The sequence below is a fragment of the Enoplosus armatus genome, chromosome 1, assembly GCF_043641665.1.
Source record: "Enoplosus armatus isolate fEnoArm2 chromosome 1, fEnoArm2.hap1, whole genome shotgun sequence".
Lineage (NCBI taxonomy): Eukaryota > Metazoa > Chordata > Actinopteri > Centrarchiformes > Enoplosidae > Enoplosus > Enoplosus armatus.
Window position 1 is genome coordinate 12,929,351 of NC_092180.1, and position 20,664 is coordinate 12,950,014.

General features: G+C 40.7%; 2 protein-coding genes across 2 annotated transcripts in view; one reads left to right on the forward strand and one right to left on the reverse strand.

Annotated features, from left to right (window-relative positions):
• The window catches only part of syt7b (synaptotagmin VIIb), a 71,252-nt gene extending 61,574 nt beyond the window's left edge, over window positions 1–9,678 (forward strand). The window contains exons 8-13 of the mRNA XM_070906024.1: window positions 1,917–2,040; window positions 6,434–6,701; window positions 6,827–6,996; window positions 7,338–7,452; window positions 7,625–7,824; window positions 9,574–9,678. Of these exons, the coding sequence (XP_070762125.1) occupies window positions 1,917–2,040; window positions 6,434–6,701; window positions 6,827–6,996; window positions 7,338–7,452; window positions 7,625–7,824; window positions 9,574–9,678 (982 nt within the window). The remainder of the gene's footprint in view (window positions 1–1,916; window positions 2,041–6,433; window positions 6,702–6,826; window positions 6,997–7,337; window positions 7,453–7,624; window positions 7,825–9,573) is intronic.
• Window positions 9,679–16,492: 6,814 nt separating this feature from the next.
• sdhaf2 (succinate dehydrogenase complex assembly factor 2) lies at window positions 16,493–20,571 on the reverse strand. Its single transcript, XM_070931074.1, has 4 exons — window positions 20,454–20,571; window positions 19,141–19,364; window positions 18,440–18,549; window positions 16,493–17,203 (listed from the first exon to the last, which is right to left on the reverse strand). The coding sequence occupies exons 1-4, from the start codon at window positions 20,478–20,480 to the stop codon at window positions 17,073–17,075; spliced, it is 492 nt and encodes a 163-aa protein (XP_070787175.1). The 5' UTR covers window positions 20,481–20,571; the 3' UTR covers window positions 16,493–17,072.
• Between the last annotated feature and the right edge of the window lie 93 nt (window positions 20,572–20,664).

Sequence of the window (20,664 nt, forward strand, 5' to 3'; positions counted from 1 at the left end):
TTCTTAATTAAGTCTGTTCTGCATTGTTGGTGCTGTGACCTGCAGATCACAGGAAATAAACGCAGAGTGACGAATCGATTCTTTTCTCATCCACACCATATCCTTTTCCCCTCCTCTCTGTGTGTGTCTCTTCTTCACTCTCGCTTGTCTCTTTGCTGTACAAACCATGTCCATCTCTCACCCCTCCTTCTCCAGCCTCCCTCTATTTTGCTTGACCACGTAACGTGTCAGTTTGCTTCCTCTCTTTGCTTTAGAGCCTCCGACTCTTAACCCAAACCAAATCTAGTCTATTTCGTCTCCAGGCTATTTATCCCGTCTCCCCGCTCTCCTCGATTTCTCTTTCAGCTAATGCTCGTGTGTGTTGTTGTGTGATGTCTCAGTCTCACATAAATTTGAGTCAGTAACCTCACTTTGTTCATTCTATTAATCCTTCGAGTCTTAACAAAGACAAATCCTCTCCTTCACTTTTTCCTCAACCTTGGTGCACAGATAAGTCCTCAAATTTATCTTTCCCTCTTGGATCATCTTTCCCACAATACCGTCTTCTAATTTCACTTCTGCTTTTACCTTTGTGTTTTACAGCTCACCTGCTCCCTCGCTCACTATTTCTGTCTCTCACTGTTTCTTCTCCCTGGGTCATATCTCTCACAGCGCATAGGTGCTCATTAGTCTTATTTGTCAATACGCCTCGACTGGTATCAGATCATTGTATTTTCCCTGTTTACCAATCATTACATAATGTGAACTAAGAGCAATTATTAGCCTTTACTAATTTTTGTATTTTCTCTCTCTTTTTGTTTCAAGGATTATCAGTCACATGTATCATTGTATCATTGTATCATCAAGGTCTTGATGAGAAGATTGATACCACCCCCATGTTTGTACAGTAAATATGAAGCTACTGTCAGCACCTAATTGGAGTAGCTCAGCATAAAGACTGGAAACAGTGGGGAAACAGCAGTTGCTGTACAAACAGTGGAGACTCCAAGTCACCGTTCTCCCGCTCAAGAAACCCCCCATAAAACCACAGCTTGTCATTTTTACATTTTGGCTTTGTACAAATTAAACCAACCAGATATGATGTGTTAATTAGTCAGCTTTAGAGGTGCTGGTAGGCGGATTCTGCTACCTCTGGACAGAGCCATGCTAGCTGTTTCCACCTGTTTCCAGTCTTCACGCTAAGCTAAGCTAACCGGCTGCTGGCTCCAGCTACATAGTTAGCGTACAGTCGTGAAAGTGGCATCAATCCTCTCATCTACATCTCGGCAAGAAAGCAAACAAGTGTATTTCCCAAAATGTCAGGTGTCATGTCAAGTATGCTTTTAATATGCTGCAAAAATAAGGTACTGCTTCGTCAAAACTAAATACTGTAGAGGTTGAAGAACAGAACCGGTGTTTTTCCCTTCACTGTAGAAAGTTTTACAGATTTATCAAGGACATTAGTGTTGTGTGGTTCTCCACCTATGCTTTAGACTGCTTCCTTCTGTCACATAACCCTCGCCTTGCAGACTCTAGTGGTCCCTCAAGAGTCTCCCTTGACAGCCTCAATTTTTTTTGGGTAGGGAGCTCCCATTCAGCTACAAGAGTATTAGAGAGGTCGGGTACTGATTTTGAAGGCCTGGCTCCCAAATGTGTTGGATGGGGTTGAGTTCTTCCACCCCAAACTTGGGAAAAACATTTCTTTATGGACCTCTTCTTGTTAACAGGGCCAATGTCATTTTGAAACAGTAAAGGACCTTCCTCAAACTGTTGCCATAAAGTTGTAAGAACACTGTCTAAAATTTCATTGTATGCTGTAGCATGAAGACTTCACTTAATTAACAGCCCCAGATCAAAAGTACGCAAAAGTACGAGGACACCTGCGCTGAATACGGGGTTATGCGAATATGTGTGTGTGTTTGTGTCCATTTTAACAGGACTCCAGGTAACAAACCAGGCAGCAGCCCCAGAGGTCAAACCCCAGATGAGACCGGACGCCGCCACGATGCCAACTCCTCTGTTTCTGACTTGGCCAACTCAGTCACCAGTGACATGCTCATGGTAACACACATTATCAACACAGTATATCTGTAGCTCCATGAGACACATTTTATTGATACACCACTAACTCATCCGTGGTCTGTCTGTTATCCGCATTGCTGAACTCATCTATATTAAGAGGAGGACTGCTGTCAGCAAGGCCTTTTAAATCATAATAAATGAGATGGCTGAAAGCCTCAAATGGTGCTTCCAGATCATCTTTCCTAATCTAAGAAAGTTACATGCAGGCCTTGAGACAAGAAAGTCTAAGATGAGTCAGAGGTGGACTAAATAATGTAAAAACCAACAAAATATGACTTATTAGTATCTTATACTAAACTCATTATTATCCTATGTACTGTTAATGTTCATTATGTCTATGTTGTTTCGACCTTAACTTGTAGTAGCTAATCCTCTTGTTTGATGCAGTTTGAATGTGCAGCTTGACAGTTCTTGACCTTGGAAACAGCAGCTGACAAAACAATCTCCACTCAAGGTCCACTCTCTCGCTGTATCACAAGTCCTTTATCAGCAGATAGAGAAGAGACGTTTGCGCCGTTTTCATGGAAATGAAGCATAGTTTGGGCAGAGCACTGAATTTGTGTTTGTATTGGCTGATTGGCATCATATACAGCTACGTGGTAACATCCAATCATATTAATGCCGGTGTATGCAGCCATTATAACCATATACTTATCACTGCTACTTTGCTTACTACGCCCATGATCTCTCCTTCACCCCAAGCTCTTCTTTATGTGGTATATTTTGGTATTGTTGATTTAACTAAGGTGTATGTTAATATTCTTTGAGAGCTCCTTTAAAGAGCAGAGCCTTTTCTGCCAAATCTAACTGTTTTACCATTTTCTTTCAATGGTCAATACCTTGACATGTCTCTGACTGAACTGTTGATTTTTACATGATTCTGAGCAGCTTAAACTGCTGATGAAGAGTATGTGATATGATCGAAAGCTCCAGAACAAGCAAGCGAGTGGACCTTGAGTGGAGTTTGTTTTTGTCAAATGAATGTACAGTTTGTACTTTCGTGATAGGGCCTTTTTCGAGCTCTGCTGTAAGGTTTCTCTAAAAGCTGACATGTCAAATTGCAAGTGCTGATTTATAGGTGACAAACTTTTTCAGTAATCAGTAACTATCAGTAATAATATTACTTTACTTATCAAACAAATTGCTGAGATCTTTGAATATGGCAGCATTGCTAAAAAATCTACCTTGACTGTTTTGTCAAGGTAGGTCTTGAATTTGTCTACCACCTACTGTAAATTAATACACTGTGTTGGTTCTGGAGAAGACAGTGAGAACAGAAAGCCTACACACTTCTTTTCAATTGAGCGAAGTCCGATGAGAAGTGCTTCCTCTTCACAAGTCTTTCATCGCTCAAAAAGTAGTCTTCATCCCACTCGGCTCACTCACCTGTCGAGCGTTACAGTTAGTTATTGCCGTACAATATCACAGCTAACTGAAACACACAGTAATCATCACCCTGAAGTGAGACACTGGGAGGGGAGGGGACATTCAGAGAGGTTCGGTAATTAGCTGTGAAAGAACACGCAGTGCTGTGGGTGCTGCAGGAATATGGCAGAGATGGGTATGAGCAGTGTGTAATTATGTGGGTCTCATGGTGTGTCTGTGGAATTCACAGTGGTGGTGCTTAATGATAATACTCATTCTGGGCAATTTTGCCAAAGGCGTCTATATATTACACAACCCTCCTTTCATGCTGAAAATACCCATCCAGCACTTTTGAGCCACTTATGCTGCTGTAGGAAAAGCCATGGCGGTATATACAGACTTTATTCCATAGACTATGAGAAGAGAGAAAAGACACTGAACGTCAGAGTATATATACATACAACCCTCTCAGGCGTTTCAGGTGATAGCGGTTGGGGGAGGATGGATGGGGTTCCTGTCAGCATCACATGATTCTTATCAGGATGTACTCTGACATTTTATTGTGATGCTCACAGAGCCATGGATAGTGGGGTGTGAATGTGTCGTTGCCTCTGTGTCATCACACGTCCACACATTTGCGGAGTTTATATGTGTTATAAGGCGGTGGATATTCAGTTTGTTTTTTTTTTTGTTATGGTAGACAAATCCCATGAAAAGTGAAAAAAAACAGCCATCCGTTAGTCCGTCTCTGACTTTCCCAGTCTGCCAGTCTGTGGCACTCATACCCAAGCCCATTTGTTCCTACAGAAGACTTCAGTAAGAAGCGAGTGTCTTTTGTTATTTTCCTTACAAAGATGGCAAGAATTGTCTACTGACATGCTGACTGCATAGCTAGCTACACTTACTGCTTGCTTGCTGCTTGACGGTGATAAACAGATGGTTCATTCAATCACCTGCCAAGTATTTTTTGAAAGTGCCTGCCCTTTTCAGTTTCCAAGGAGGACTTCTCAGATGGTTCTGTGTAACAAACCATCTGGTGCGTCAAGTTAGGTGTATGTGGGATTGACTCAAAATAAACTACAGTGCCCATGCTCATTGTAACAAAGGAACATGTCTGCCAGTGCAACATGTGGCTAATTCGTTAGGTTTTAATAGTTTTTGGACAACAATGGAGGCTTCAGCTAGACAGATATTAATTTCTTAATAATTAAAATATAGAATATCACCAGATGTATCATTTAAAGTGTTGTACAAATCTGGCCAAGTTTTGTGCTCCAAGAGAATTTGCATCTACTGCACGTGGGTTGTTTTGGTTTCAGAAAAAGAAATTAGAGAGCAGAATTTAAGAATTGAATGAGAAAGGAGGACTCTGGGAAAAAAGAGAGGACGCCCAATGCAGAAAATGGGGAAAAGCAATTTAGGCCAGCTGTTGGGTGGAGGACTGCATAATGAAAAGTGATCATATTCAGCATGGAGAATGAGGCTGAGCAGCACCATCAGAAATGTGTGGGAGAATACGGAATTGGATATTAAATTTGTGGAACTGCTCCTTGAGTAATGCCTCTAGCTCTTCCACCATCAGATAGCACCTTTTAAACTGGATTTCTCTCCCTCCCTCCAGGCCACGCCACTGTCATTCAGAGGGTCTGTCTACCAGCAGATAATCTGCCTCTCATCTCCACACAGCCATGGACACTTTTTTGCCTTTATCGCACAGCAGACAGCGGCCATGTGACATAACATTATGCTAGTTTGCCAGTCAGGAGCTGTGTTTTTAATTTTGAAATGCAAAATTAGTGTGGGTTCCCAGATTCCTATTTAGTGTGACACCACCTGTCAGCTCTTCTGGAAGTGTTTAATCTGTGTGTGCATGAACATGCTGTGAATATATACGAGTTTGACCCAGTGGTCTGCTAATAGTGGTGCAGTTCTCATGGTACGACATTTAGTATACCGTAATACACTCTACTGCCAGTTCATTAGGCACACCTGGTTAAAACTACTGCAGATCAATACATCAGTCCTGCAACAAATCCTACCTAGTTTTTGTTGAGACTGTTTTAGAGGATTCAACTTCATGGTTGAGCTTGACAGTTCATTCTTGACCTTTGAATCAGCAGTTGACAAAGCAATCGCAACTCAAGGTCCACTCGCTTGTGTTGCTCTGGAGCTTTAGAGCTTTAGAACTAGTGCTGTATCCAAAACCACTCCCTCATTCACTCATTCACTCCTCCCTACAGAGACTCAGAAGTTCACTCTATAGTGAGCAGTACATTTAGATTTCAGAGAGTTATGAATTATCATCATTTTGTGTCGTCACTGACAGATGTATTGCATCGCATCTGTGGGACTGTAGAAACTAGTGCACATGCCATGGATGCTACTTTTCAGCGTCCACTCAATCAGTAAGTCAACATGGATGCGTCCTAGAGGTGCTAAGAATAAAGGACAGTTTGAACAACTGAGCAAACTCAGTCTGCCAATGAGGACCATGTGATGCGGTCAAACAAGAACAAGTCAACAACTTTGTGTTCATTTTGGAGGCTGCAGTTTGTGGTGCTGTTGATTGTGTTATACTGAGAGGTGTTTTTAGTATTTTGTTGGCCTCACTTAGCTGTATCACAGAAGGTAGACTAAACATTAGAAACACCTCTTGGTACAATTCAACAGCACCACAAACTACAGCCATCAATAAACTGGTAACTGAGTGTTTCTCTTCTAGTACTTCATAATAAAATATGTAAATAAAATTGTCTTATTTTAAGAACAAACTAATCTCAAGTGGTCTTAGCTTATAATGAATATCTGTTCATTGCAAAAAGCAATTATTTTCCCCATCCAAAGATGTAGGTACTCCTGAAAACTTGGTGTGCATATATTATGAACACCACTAAATTTATATCTTGCAATATCTGGTTTCAAAATAGAGTGATGAACCAGTAATACATCAATAAATACTGCCTCGTTTTTAATGAAGCTAATGTTTATCTCTTTCTGTACCTCTTAGTTGTCTCCAGGTTCTGAGGAAGATGATCATGAGGGTCCAGTGTGTGAGAAGCTGGGTCGTATTCAGTTCAGTGTTGGATACAGTTTTCAGGACTCCACCCTCACTGTCAAAATTCTCAAGGGCCAGGATTTGCCTGCTAAAGACTTTTCCGGCACCTCTGATCCGTTTGTCAAACTCTACCTGCTGCCAGACAAGAAGCACAAATTGGAGACCAAAGTCAAGAGGAAGAATCTAAACCCCCACTGGAATGAGACCTTCCTGTTTGAAGGTTCGATGGAGGGGGCTTTTCTAATACCTTAAACATGAACTTAACTTAATGTTCAGAGCACATGCAGGCACCTGTTTCTTTTCTATCACTGTGACTTATCAGGACTGTGTTGTTTCTTTTTTCAGGGTTCCCCTATGAGAAAGTGGTCCAGAGGACTCTATACCTGCAGGTTCTCGACTACGACCGCTTCAGCAGGAATGACCCCATAGGAGAGGTGTCCATCCCCCTCAACAAGCTGGACCTGGCCAACATGCAGACTTTCTGGAAGGAGCTGAATCCATGCAGCGATGGCAGCGTGAGTAAGAAGGAAAAGGGAGGTGGGGGAGTGAAGGAGGTAGAGGAAAGAAGAGGAACAGGGAGGAGAGGGAGGAGGGAAGGAGGGGAAGGAGAAGATGGGACAGAATGTAACGGGTGATGTCATTCCTGGCTGCCGTGACGCTCCCAGGGGAGATGTGGCAGCATGCTGGTGGGAGAAGAGATAGAAGGGAATATGGAGAGGCTGACAGGTAGACGGAGAGAACACAGACAGCCAGAGGAAGAAGCACAAATACACAGTAAGCAACAGAAGGGGAGAACAATGTGAAAAGGGGATAAAAAAGTAAAGAATTCTACTGTTGTTGTGTGTGATTTCTCCAGGGGAGCCGAGGGGATCTGCTGGTGTCTCTGTGCTACAACCCCACAGCCAACACCATCACTGTGAGCATCATCAAAGCCCGCAACCTCAAAGCCATGGACATTGGAGGCACTTCTGGTATAAATGCTCCTTCATCTCCCGTGTCCTTTTATTGTTGTCCTTCTACATCATTGCTGCTTCAAAATAAGAATGAGAAAATGATAACATTAAATCCATGATAGCACACAAACTAACATTGCATTACATTTTAGTAAACAACATGCAAACATGCGTATTTCCCTCTCCTCAGACCCCTATGTAAAAGTGTGGTTGATGCACAAGGACAAGCGTGTGGAGAAGAAGAAGACAGTGGTAATGAAGCGCTGTCTGAACCCTGTTTTCAACGAGTCCTTCCCCTTTGACGTGCCTGCCCACGTGCTGAGGGAGACCACCATAATTATCACCGTCATGGACAAGGACAGGCTCAGTCGCAATGATGTCATTGGAAAGGTATCTCCTTCCCTCTTCTTCGCTTCTTCTTCTTCTTCTCTTCCTCTGACTCTGTGACAGATCATCAGCAGCTGATCACTGAGAGAGTCTCTACTGACCCCTGCTGGAACACGCAGACCAGTCTTCTGTATTGCGAATAAATAATTATACAACAAATGAGAAGAATTGAAAACACTAATTTTGAGTGTAGGCCAGTTGTTTCTATTTAGACTTACACCAATGACCAATAAGCTTGGCATGCAGGCAAATGCATGTGCCCTTATATGTAATGTACAGTCACCCCCTAAAATGTACATTTTCAATTTTCACTAAACGTAGAAGATGCGTCCAAATTCCTCTAACTATAACAGGACAATCTGTTTTGATCTCAATGGGCACATTGTATTATTGTCCATTTGTTGCCTGAACATTTTGGTTATGATTCATCTGTGAATTATCTGCTTATCTCAAAGAAAAACACATCTATTGCCCAAAGGAGAAGATTGGCTAGTCCAAATTTCTCAGGGATCTTTTGCACCTAGAGAGGCGAATGAACATTTGAATGTTTCGATTGCTGTGTTACAATCCGTGTGTTGCTGTATTTCTTTATTGGTTAGTTAGTTTAAGGGTCTGTTTTTTCCTAATTATTTCTCAGAATGTTTCCTGGGGAAAAAATGTGTAATTTGGAAGCATGTCTTTGAAAGAACTGTTCCTTTTTAAACACAAATAAATATGAATTTATTATTCATTTATTATTGGAAAGTTAATCCCTCATACTATATGGCTGCCTGAAGACAAAGTCACATTTTTGCATGTTCAGCTGACCTTCTGTGCACTGACTGAAAGAGTCGAGGCTACGCTAGCTCAACAATTAATTGTAATTAATTTATTGGAAGTGTACCAATTTAACACCGTCTCTGCATCAGCTGTAATCATTGTGAATTATGAAATTAGGAAATTCATTGTTCTTTTCAGGAAACTTCCTAGGAAATTATTAGAAATTTCATCCACATTTATGCCATTACTGAGTCATATGTTAGTACTCAACTCTAACCACATCAATCCCAATTTTTTGTGCATAGTGACTGATTTGTTTATTTTAAACCAAATACCCACTTCTCTGTAAGTATAGATATATACTGGAGAATAATTCATAAATGTATAACTTCTGTCTGAAATACTGGAAAGACCCCAAAGCTCAAATCAAATCCTTGTTCCTTCAGACACAGTGAGAATAATCTCTTATCTGAGTTTTATACTGTGTGGATGAACTATTGTACTCGCTGTCATTCACCCACATCTACTGTAATTGCAGGTGCTATACTTGCCATCCTAACCACATACATTATCTGCCTACACACAGCACTTATCATATGTTGCCTATTATAACACACTCATAAATAACTTGAAACTGGTCGGAGGACAATGAAAACAGTATTTCCTGTGACATGAACCGAGTTTCTTTCTACATGAGAATTACTTTAAGACTCTGTGCTTGATCTTCATTAGTGTCAGCATTAGCCTCAGAGTATCTAAGCAAGTGAAATCTCTTCCTGTAATGGCTCTTTTTCTGCCCCGGATTTGAGTTAAATTCCGATTAGAGTGGCAGGCTTAGTGGTGAAAGCAGGGCTAGACTTAAGACTCACACTGAGGCTTTTTTTCGCTTTTTTTTTTACTTAATACCCCCCTGTTATTTTGGGGAAAGCTCTTTTACAAATAACATCATTCCATGTGTACATGAGTTACACTGACTCTCTCTCTTTCTCACAGATTTATCTTTCATGGAAGAGTGGCCCTGCCGAGGTAAAACACTGGAAAGACATGATGGGCCGCCCTCGTACTGCCGTGTCCCAGTGGCATGCTCTCAAGGCCTGAGGAACCCAGCGACCAACCTGCCTACAGTGTTCCCCCCCCTCAGAATTCAGCATCTCAGTCCCTGCCCTCAGCACATATCTCCTACCCCCTAACTGCAGTCTTAGGCTGCAGACAATGTGTGTCATCTCTTTGTTCTCAGGCCTCTTTGATATCCTCTGCCCTCAGTCCTCTTGGCACCATCCTTAAATTTCACCCTTGTCAAGTTCTAATTCCCACCTGACCCCCTCTCATCCCTTTGTCTGAACTTAAAAATGTCTTTAATGTCTTTAGTCACTTCCTCCTTGTGGCCTCTTTCTACAAGATTTTTGTTTTATCAAAATACCCCTCAGTCTTTCCTCCACCTTGTCAACCATCCCCAGTGTTTAACATCAGAGCAGTACCTCTTGCCACCCATGAATACAAACCAACCAAAAATGGATCAAACTGATATTCCAACCATCCACTGTGGTGGCAAGACGGGCTGCGTTCAAACACGCACCTGAGTGTGAATGGCGCTGACCTGTGCAACCCATTTACCGCCTACATCTGGTGTTGCAGTGAGGAATCTTCCACTCTGCTCCTCGCCTCTTCGTTCAAGTCCTCTTCAGTTACTGCCACTATTCCTCCATACCCTTAAAATGATTGAAACATCAGGAAAACCGACACAGGCAATGGAAGAGTGATGGGCTGTATTTAAAATGGAATTAGACTAGAATTGGACTCATTGTCACTCAAATCATGTTTTATCTTTTTCACTTTTCACTCTTTCTCTGGCACCACTGTAATAATTCTCCCTTGGCTGGAACCCTTCGTTGTCTGTGCGTGCTGTGGGTGATGTGCTGTAACCCCAAATGAAGTTTGTCAACAAAAAATAAAAAAAGGATATGAACATTTAATGCTGGTCCAATAGGGTCAAGTGTCAGAAAAAAAAAATACGTTCCTATTTTCTTGGAAAAGAAATCCTGATGGACAGAAAAAAAAGAGTAAAGTGATTAATGTTGTGTTTTATTTATTTTTTTTCGTTTTCAAAAGAATTTAGAGAATCAACATGTTCTTCCAGACACAGAAAATAAGCAAAAAGCCAGCTTCCATAAGTGTGGGAGTGTGGGTTAATGTGTGTGTGTGGTTGTGTGTGTGTGTGTGAATGAGTGAGTATTTAGGATTTGCACAGCTAAATTAAAGATATTGTTGAAAACAGCATTGTTCTTGATAATAATGGAGAAAATAAGGTATTGGTAGTATTTGTGGTGTTGAAGTTAGCTGAAGACGTGGGGAGGTCACCAAGGTTAAAGGGTCCGTCCACCCAAACCACAGACACATACATAGTATTTTCTAACGTTCCCCTGGTGGTATCAAGCGAGGCAGATGGTTTCAGATGTATATGTCTTGGGTTTGAGAAACAATTCTCTGGTTAAACGTATAATCCACAAACCGCTCAGTGAAAGGTTTTCATTGGGACTAGAAGAAAACAGCTGACAACAACATCAATTATTTGAGCACTACAAACACAATTTACCTCCATCACATTTCGGTGGTGGCAGAAGTCTCAGTGGCACCACGGAAACTAAAACTGAAACTTCCTGCATATCTTGATATCACTAGGGTTAAGTGGGCAAAGAATGTTTTTGTTTTTGTGACAAAAAATATCTTAATTCAAGGTCCCCTTGTTAGCTTTTTACTCCTTATGCTTTGTCAATCACATCTCAACGTTTTCCTTGCACACAGTGGCATTGCACCAATACATACCACGACATTAGTGACGGGGCCAAAAGCTACAGCCTTCCCTGAGGAAGACCAAACGAAAATCATTGGAAGCAAGGGCCGCACAGCGTCACCTCACAATTGGTTAGTTTTGGTGCGGCTCCGCTTTGCGCAAGCCAGAAATTGAACGGGGGGTGGGGGTTTTTTCCACTGTGAGAGATCTTGGATTCAACCGTGAGGAGGACCGTGAGATGCAGTCTTGAAGGAAAAAGCTAGAAAGAGGACCTTGAGTTTAGATCTACACTTGTGATTTGGGTGAATTGACAATTTATGAACGCAGGCAGTAAATGACTTTATTAGGGTTACAGATGGTAATATGTTGAGAAATCAGATGTCGATAAAATCAATCAATCAATCAAAACGCACTATCCCTGTCACCCACGTTACAATGTGTCTATCAACTACATTAATCTGTGCATTAAATCTGGATAAGGCATTTTGTGTTGTTCTGGGGGGTTTTGAACTAAGTCAGTCTTCCAGTTGTTTGCTTCACTGCCTGAATGTGGCCTCCCCCAAGTCCCATATAGACATGTGCTGACTGGATGAATGGGAACAAATGACAGTAATAGTATTTGTGGGGGGGTGGCGGGGGGGGGGGGTCTTTTTACATTCCACTGTTTGTCCTTGTCTACTGGATGTGTGTATGTGTGTGTGTTTGCACTGTGGGTGAGTGTCAATATTCGAACTTTGGTTTGTGTGATTGTATTTACTGTGAGTCCCTCTGTGTGTGTATATATCTGCACTGAGTTCTATTTTGCCAGTTTAATACAGAACAACATTGTTTACCGTTTTTATTCTGTATGAAACAATCCAGATGTACAAAGAAATACGTTTTTTTAAAAGTTGTTACTTCTTTAACAATCACTGCACTTGTTGACGACAATGCTGGAACAAACCTCTCTTCATAGTAGGGTTATTTTTCCTCATGTAAGGTTTAAAAAGGACGTTTGGTTTTGAGAGGAGGCAAATCGGGTATACATGAGCTGAGAGTGAAGGTCAAAAAATGTCACAAACAAGCTTTACAACAACCCTAGATAAAAACCTGTCCTCTTTGACCATCATACAACATATTTTAGTTCAGACAGAAGCAGCTACCCACATTTTGTCCTATCTGTCCTCTTTATCTGGTCCAATCTGATTTACCAAGGCCAAAAAAAAATGAAGGGTGGCACCATAACATCACAGATGACGTTTCCCCAAAACACCCCCATCGTGCACACATGCTTTCTGGCACAAAGTGTTCAGTGTGTGCCTTATAAACCCTGCCACGCCTTGCTCTTCACCATATGTGCTCCCTCACCAAGTGTCAGGGAGGGGGGAGAAAAAAAAAGGTGAGACAGGAGATAATCATCACCTCTTTGCATCACTGTTAGCTACGTCTCAGGTCAGAGCAGAGCATCGGAGCATCCCAAAATAACCAGGAACAAAGTCATCTGTGCGTCCTGATGGCCCTCTGTGTGTTAAACAAGGCATTATTTTGAGTGCTGCTGACAAAGCATTACATTCCAAAGGCTTAGTGAAAGTCACTTTAATCAATGCAGGTTAAATATTGGTAAAATAAACAGTCAGGGTTTGGTATATTTTAGTTTTAAGAAATCGAGCTAGTTTTGTCTGTCTGCACTCTTCACTGGCCAAATACCATAAACTGGTAAACTTTTACTGGACAAGCTCGCATTTCTGATTTAGGGCATTCTGCTTGAGACAAAGAGAGGTTAACCAGCAACATTTTAATTTATATACTGTACAAATGATTGTGAAGTGTCCTGTATGAAAAAAAGAAGAAAAAAAGTCATCAGTATTTACTGGGGTTGTTGATATCTGTGTGTCCTTGGTATCACTCAGCCCCCTCTTTCACTCCCTTTTTCTCTTTGTAGTTACACATCTGTGGGGTGCACAATGTTAAATATCAACCATTTATTTTTTTGAAATCTGTACAGTGTATATAAAAATATAAATGTGTATATAAAACAAAGATACTTCTGGTATTGTTGTGACTTTTTCCAGAAGCTTGTTTTTATTATTTCTTCTAGTCATAACTGTATTACAACAAAAGGGTTTATTCAGTGTAGTCAGTTCTACACAAATGCATAGGTGGAAGAAGTGCTCAGATCCTTTACTAAAAGTACCATACATTCATATAAAAATACTCCATTAGAAGTAAAAGCCCTGCATTTGAAATTGAAATTATTTAGATAATACTTTTACCTCTTCTTACTGTTAGATATTTATCTACAACCCAGGGTACAGATGTTAGCATGTAGTGGAGTAGAAGCACGAAGTGGTATAAAATGGAAATACTCAAGTTAAGTTAAACTGTCTGTTAATTAAACTGACTAAATGTACTTAGTCACTTGCCACTGCTGCACGAAGGACGAATGCTGTCTAAAACCGTCAAGATATGAGTGTAAACTGGAAGGCTTTAAATATAGTTTTCATCTTAGAAACAAATTTCACAGAGACTTGCTGCTAACTCGCTGTCAATCCAAGTTCAGTTCTGATTTTGGGGTGTTGATATCATCAAGTTCTTTTGTTGAAGTTTAATTGCAAATACACGGACCAGCTGATAAAGCCACAATTATTAGACAGTGCTGGAAATACATAGACAGATTTTCTCTCTATTTTCCTCTCTCTTCCAGCTCAGGCAGAAATGATAGGGCCAGGATTTTAAGGGTAATTAACATGGATCTTTAGAATTTGGTGCTGATCTCTAGAATTAAGGAAATTGCATGCTCTGCCTCCTACACACTACGTTTCACTGCATCTTCGACACAAGATAACATCTAAGAGGAAAAACTGTGTGTGTATGTAATGTCGAGAAGGGGTGTTTAATTTACCAATTTATCTAACATCCTCAAAGTTACACATGGCAGAGGTATCTCGTACCAGTGAGAGCAGTTTCCCTTTGCCCTCCTCTGCTCACGACTCTCCAGCAGACATGGGAAGACAAGATGAAGGCTAGGGATGCTGATGGTGGTGGTGGTGGTGGAAAGACGGAACAAGAGAACATGAGATTGAAATTCCAGGGGAGCAGAGGGTGACGGCAGGGCTGAGGATAAAACAGAGAGCTGTCACGACACAGGAAGCAGCAGTGGAGGATGACAGGAGCGCTGGGCTACAGATAGGCACAGTGGGTGTGCGTGGGCAACTGATGAATATACACTCTAAACAAGCCTCAGAGCAATAAAGATGTGAATTCTGCTCCCCCTGCACGTGGGATCCACAGGTGGCATCTTCGTTTTCTTAAAGGCAGCAAATTGTGACAGCCAGAAAGGGTCACATTCAACTACTGTCAAATAAATTGTTGTGTGTAACGCAGGACATTCACACAGGCACAATTAGGTGACAGTATTTGATTCAAATTCTTTAGATTCCTGGTTTCTTTTATGCATTAAGATCAGTGGTGAAAGAAGTATTCGGATCCTTCACTTACTAGTAAAAGTACCAATATAAGCATGTAAAATGACTCTGTTACAAGTAAAAGTCCTGCATTCAGATTCCTACATAAATAAAAGTACAGAAGTATCAGCTGCAAAATGTACTTCAACTGACTGTTGTAGCTGGTTGAGGTGGAGCTTGTTTTAACTGCTTTTTATACAGTTAGGTATTTTAGTCCAGTTGTTCCCAGCCTAGGGGTCAGGCCCCTTCCAAAGGGTCACAAGATAAATCTGAATGATTAATGGGAGAGGAAAGAAGTAAAAAAAAAAAAACAAGGTTCTGCAGGACTTTTCCGTAATTTTTGCTCTTTTTTGTGAAGTATATCATTTTACCTCTTCACGCCTTACCTACTGTAATGTCACTTTGGTGGAACTACCAACAACTCGTAGACATCTGACATGTGACAAATGGCACCAACTAACAAACAGCTTCCTTGTAAGGAACCACTAGTTTAATCTTGAACAATGCACTGTATTTTATAAGCGTATCATACATCTTTTAATGTAAAATCTTAATCTTAAAAGTAACTAGTAACTATAGCTGTTAAAAAATGTTGTGTAAAAACATATGTAGTGGTGTAGAAGTAGAAAGTCGCAGAAAATGCAGTACCTCAAAATTGTACTTGAGTAAATGTACTTGGTTACATTGCACCACTGATTACGGTATATGGTGGGACAGATGGCAGAGGAGCAAAGACCACACAGAGGGGAACCCTTCTGACATCACCCTGGTCTATTTTAGGATGAGCTGAGAACATAAAAATTGATGGCTGGGCTCCTTACTCAACATATTTTCTCTTTAAAGTGATGAGAAATAAAATGCACATCAACATTTGTCACATATCTGTGAGACTGCCTTGTTTGTGTAACACCCAGGCAGTGGATCATGTGTACATTATTATTCTATGGGCGTACACACGCAGGCTCGTCATCTGCTTTGAGATTCTGTGCACATCTCCCGGCCAGAGGGCATTTCCCTTCTGCTCTCAGTACAAGGTTCCACTGAACCGACATGACACACAGCCAGGCAAGATATTTTCCCCATAGCCAACATACACTGATCCAGCAGTGGAGGAGAGAATTATGACCTTGTTTACATGGCTTTAAGCAAAAATATAAGAGGTTTAATTGGAAACTTGGCTTGACAGAAAAATTCACTGATGCTTTGTCTCGTAAAAGTTGTATTAAAAACAAATTGCCTATTCCATGGCTAATATCTCTTTCATCCTTAAATGCACTAATGTAGTAACAGTAAGGTGATTATTTTGTTTTTTCAGGCAGCTCATACCTCAGTTTTCATAATTTTTAAGTTACTGCTGCATAAAGGTTTTCAGTAGGTCATTCTAATAAATATGGCAGCAGTGGACTGATATCTTCACATTGCATCCTGCATGAAAAATAAGGTATGTGAGATAAATGTGGTTTACAGGTGACCCATTTGCCCAAGATCAGCAGGTGCTTCAATGTGAAAATAAGGTGATCTGCTTCCACCTGGTGTCCATGCACTGATTCTGCAGGCAACACAGTCTTCATCATGTAACACACACCACTCATAGTGTCAATCATGGCCCCCCTCCAGAGTGTGATTTAACCCTCTGGTGTGTGAAAATAATGATAAAAGAATTGACATAAGCAGCAAATAACAGTAGAGCATTAACATTTATTAAACAGCCCATAATGTCTGTAATAGGCACAGTACAATCATTGAACAGAGCCAAACCATGACAACTCAACAAGCTACGCTAATGAGTGAGTTAATGTGTTTCTATAGTATAGAAACAGATTTTCACGTTGTATCTTTTCATCAAAGCTGGCTTGTTCTGTATGCATCTCACACATTGTGCAGTTTTAATGTACAGTCTTGAATCACACATTTACAATACAATTAAAGTAAAATATTTCTGATATCATGCTGCATCAATGTTTACCTGATCCACAAAATTTTCCTCAGCTTCCAGAGAGCGATTTCTCCCTATAATGACTGACTGGAGTTAACAAAGGAAATAGTGGACAGAGGCGTTCATGGCAGGAACATTTCATGGAGAGGCCTATAGTACTAGATAGTTACGCATTCTGAATATTTTGTACACTCTGCTGTGTATAACTGGAGAAACACAGCTGACTTCTGAAGGATTGTTCTGGTGGGTTACGACACCGATATTTCACCCAGTGCTCCACCTAAAATGAGTCTCTGAGAAGGTCTAAAAGGGCCCATGGACCTCATTGGCTTTCCTTTTCCAGGTACTCCAAGCTGGGTGCATCTAACCTCTGTTCTTGGTTGCGATTCTTTGTGAACTCCTTCAGCATATCCATGACCTCTCCTTGGTAAACATCAGGGGTGGGTTGAGCTTCTGTAAGCAAAAAGAGAACAGATTTAATTATTTTCATATTCCAACATATCCTCTTTAAAATAATTTAAATTATTTTGTGAATTCTTTATTTTATGCAACAAGATTAATGATGAGACAGATGGCTGAGGAGCAATGAGCACACAGAGGGGAGCCCTTCTGACATCACCTTGGTCTATTTTAAGATAAGCTGAGAACATAAAACTGAAAGGCTGACGTAGGCAGATTCAACGTGATATTTTGCTGCTGACGATAATAAGTAAGAAAATGCACATCAACATTTGTATTTGTTTGATATTATAGTAATGGGAAAAGGCAACTGTGGTCCTTTAAGGACAAGAAACAATAAAGCTTCTCTGTAGATGACTCTTGGATTCTTGTGTCCCCTAATTTTAATGTCTTCCTCAGGTCTAACAGTATAAGGCTCATTCAAGGCTTCTAAATGAGAGACTTATGTGTGTGTGACCTTGGAAATTCTGTTTGTTAATTTCAAGATGGAAATCATCTCAGTGAATAACTCAGTAATAGCATGGTTGTTGTTTCAGTGAAGTGAGGCTGCCTGCAACCGTTTTTGTTTGGTTTTTCAGAGTGGTGTTGCCAATTGGATGTGTTGATGCTGTTCTCACACGAATTCTGTTTCTCAGCTGTTATGCACAACAAAACAGATACATAATTGAATCAAATTAAGAAGAAATTAGAATAAAACAGTAAGTTATACTGGGACAGTGAATGAGCTCCCTGGGTGAAGTCCGTGCCAAAGGAGCGGTAAAACACAGAATTTAAGTTAATTTGTAAGCAGAGCTGGGATTTCATTATTTCAGCATCAGCTGCCATGAATGATTGCCAGTTAAAAAAACAAAAACAAGGTCTTTTTATAATTATTATACCCACTGGAGTTTTCCACATTTTGTTGTGACTGAATTTAAAATTAGAAAGTCTAATTTCTTTGTGGCTGTTAACACAAAATGAAATATTTGTGATTTGCAATTTGTATAAACATTAATATTGCAAAGACGAAATGTTTTTTGTGTCATTAAATATTCAAACGTTTTGCAGTGAGAATCATAAGTGTCCAAATTCCCTTCAGTGACTGAAATGTCTCTTGACTGGAGTCTATCTGTTGGCAGCTCACTAACTTGTAATTTGCTTTAATGCATTATACTGTACTGTATGAGATTGTACAGGTAATATCACACGTCTGAGGAGAAACTCGTCAAAGAAAAAGAACTATTCTCTCACCTGTTGCCCAGTAGTAGATGTCCCAGTCATTGCTTGGTTCATTAATCAGTCTGTCATACTGCTGCAGCTGGCTCTTGCTCATTGTGTTCAGGTATCGCTTTGCAAAAAGGCTGCAAGAGAGATGGAGAATTCTTTTGTCTTTTCTCTAAATGGAAAGTCATAGTTACAGCTAATTATCTGAGCCGCTGGAGAATGGACGGCTCACTGGGGAATTCTTCTTCTTTGGGCTCCTTCATGTTGCATTACTGCCTCCTCGAGAGTGTCCCCTATTTTTGTTTAATTAGTCCGGTGGCTCCCATCCTCTGCCCTCCGCACTACTGTACCTCTATACTCTAAAATACTTTTTACACCGATCTCTAATAATCCTAATCTCTGTAGTTGTGTTTCCAGTCTTTCTATTGTACATGTTTCCTATAATGGAAGGTGTGCTGTTAAGATTACTATATCTGACTCTCATTCTGCTCATTGTTGCCTGCTATTTCCTATTTTTACGCTGATTTCTCACCACCCCTCACCCTTTTCTACACTGTGAATTTAAATGAAAAAGCGGGCAGAATGTAAAAACTCTTAAAGGGGATAAAAAAATTGAAAAATTGCAAATATACTGTACCACTGCTCTAAAGTGTGCGAGTGAGATAAAAAACATCACCAATATGGCTAGAGGACAGACACAAAACAGGAAAACAGTACAATTTAACAACCTGAGCAAAATGCAATTCTCCAACATGCCCCTCTTGCGACTCTCATACAGCAGGCGACGCCTCTTGATGTTAGTGGGCTCGCCAGGCTTCTCCTCCCAAGGGGGCAAAGGGATCTCAATCAGGTCACCCCTGGTGTCATCTGGCGAATCTCCACGGTAACCACGAGATGATACCAACCCTGTGACTGCTGGTCTCCATGCTGCCTGGCACACCCCTGTCACCAGCTGACAGGGAACAAACACACACACACACACGTTTTAACAAACACTTGTACCTTGTGTTGTATATCATCATCCAATACATGTGATGAGTGAAACAATTCACTGTGCAATCTGCTGTTGAGCTGACATATCCCCCTTCATTGTCACTACATCTGATTGCAGAAATTACATTGTAAAACACTGACTTTATTTAGTGTAAGATTACAGTCGGGACTTTTACCCAAAAGCAGAGGTGCTTATTCAACGTTACACACGCCTTCACATTTACTTGTTACAAAATGCATGTCTGAATGACTATATGTGGGGTCACTTTTAAGTCTCAAATGTTTTACTTTTCTAAAGCTGGAGGCTTACAATTACTGGTTAAATTGAGGGTTGTAGGGTCTTTGTTTTGCTGTTTTTTCCTTTTCTTTTCTGATTACTCCTCCTGTCTTTTCAAGTAAATACAACTAATATATCCTATCATATGTAGCTGGATATGCATATTCGTCTCTGTGGTGTTTTGGTCCTCTCTGCCATCAGGGCTTTTTTTTGTACACTGTGAGATTGTTTGTGGCTTGGATGTATTAGCTGGCTGTGCAAAAAACACAGTGGAACAGAGAAAAGAAGCTTAAGGTTAGGGTACATTTACAGAGTATCAATGTCACACCATGCATAGGTATCAAGTCGAGCTATAACTCTTCCCTTCTTCCTTTTATCAATGCAGCTCACAGTCTTTTCCATTAGATAAAGAACATACAGTCGAATACAGAGAGCGAAGCAGAGGGGAATTGTGTAACACCGCACGCTGCCATGTTGTACAACTGTTTACTCCTGGATTGTACAACTGTCCTCCAGCAGGACACGCTTTTTGAATCAGTGCTCGTAACATTAATGCGTCAACAACAAAAGGCTGAGCTGAACAAGTCGCACTAGTTATTTACAACATTAATATAAGGTTGCTCCATCATATTATTACACCACACTAAATAATTTAAATTAGCGTTACAGCTTTCGAATGTCCTCCACGAGCCTCTAACGTAGCATGCAAACTTCAACCAACAAATATAACGTACACATAACGTTAAATGCCACGTTTAATGGACAACTCACTCTTCTTGCAATAACAGAGGACAGCATTTTAACCCTCTTTCTTGAGACGTTGAAAGACTTCCAGGTGAGCTGCTTCTCCGCCGTGAAAACGTTCCTGTTGTCTGAATGTCACGGCAGTGATATTACACAAGTAGCCTTCACGTCACAGCAGCACAGGGAAACTAAAGAGGGGGGAACAGGAAACGGACACATGACGCCATATTGCTAAGGT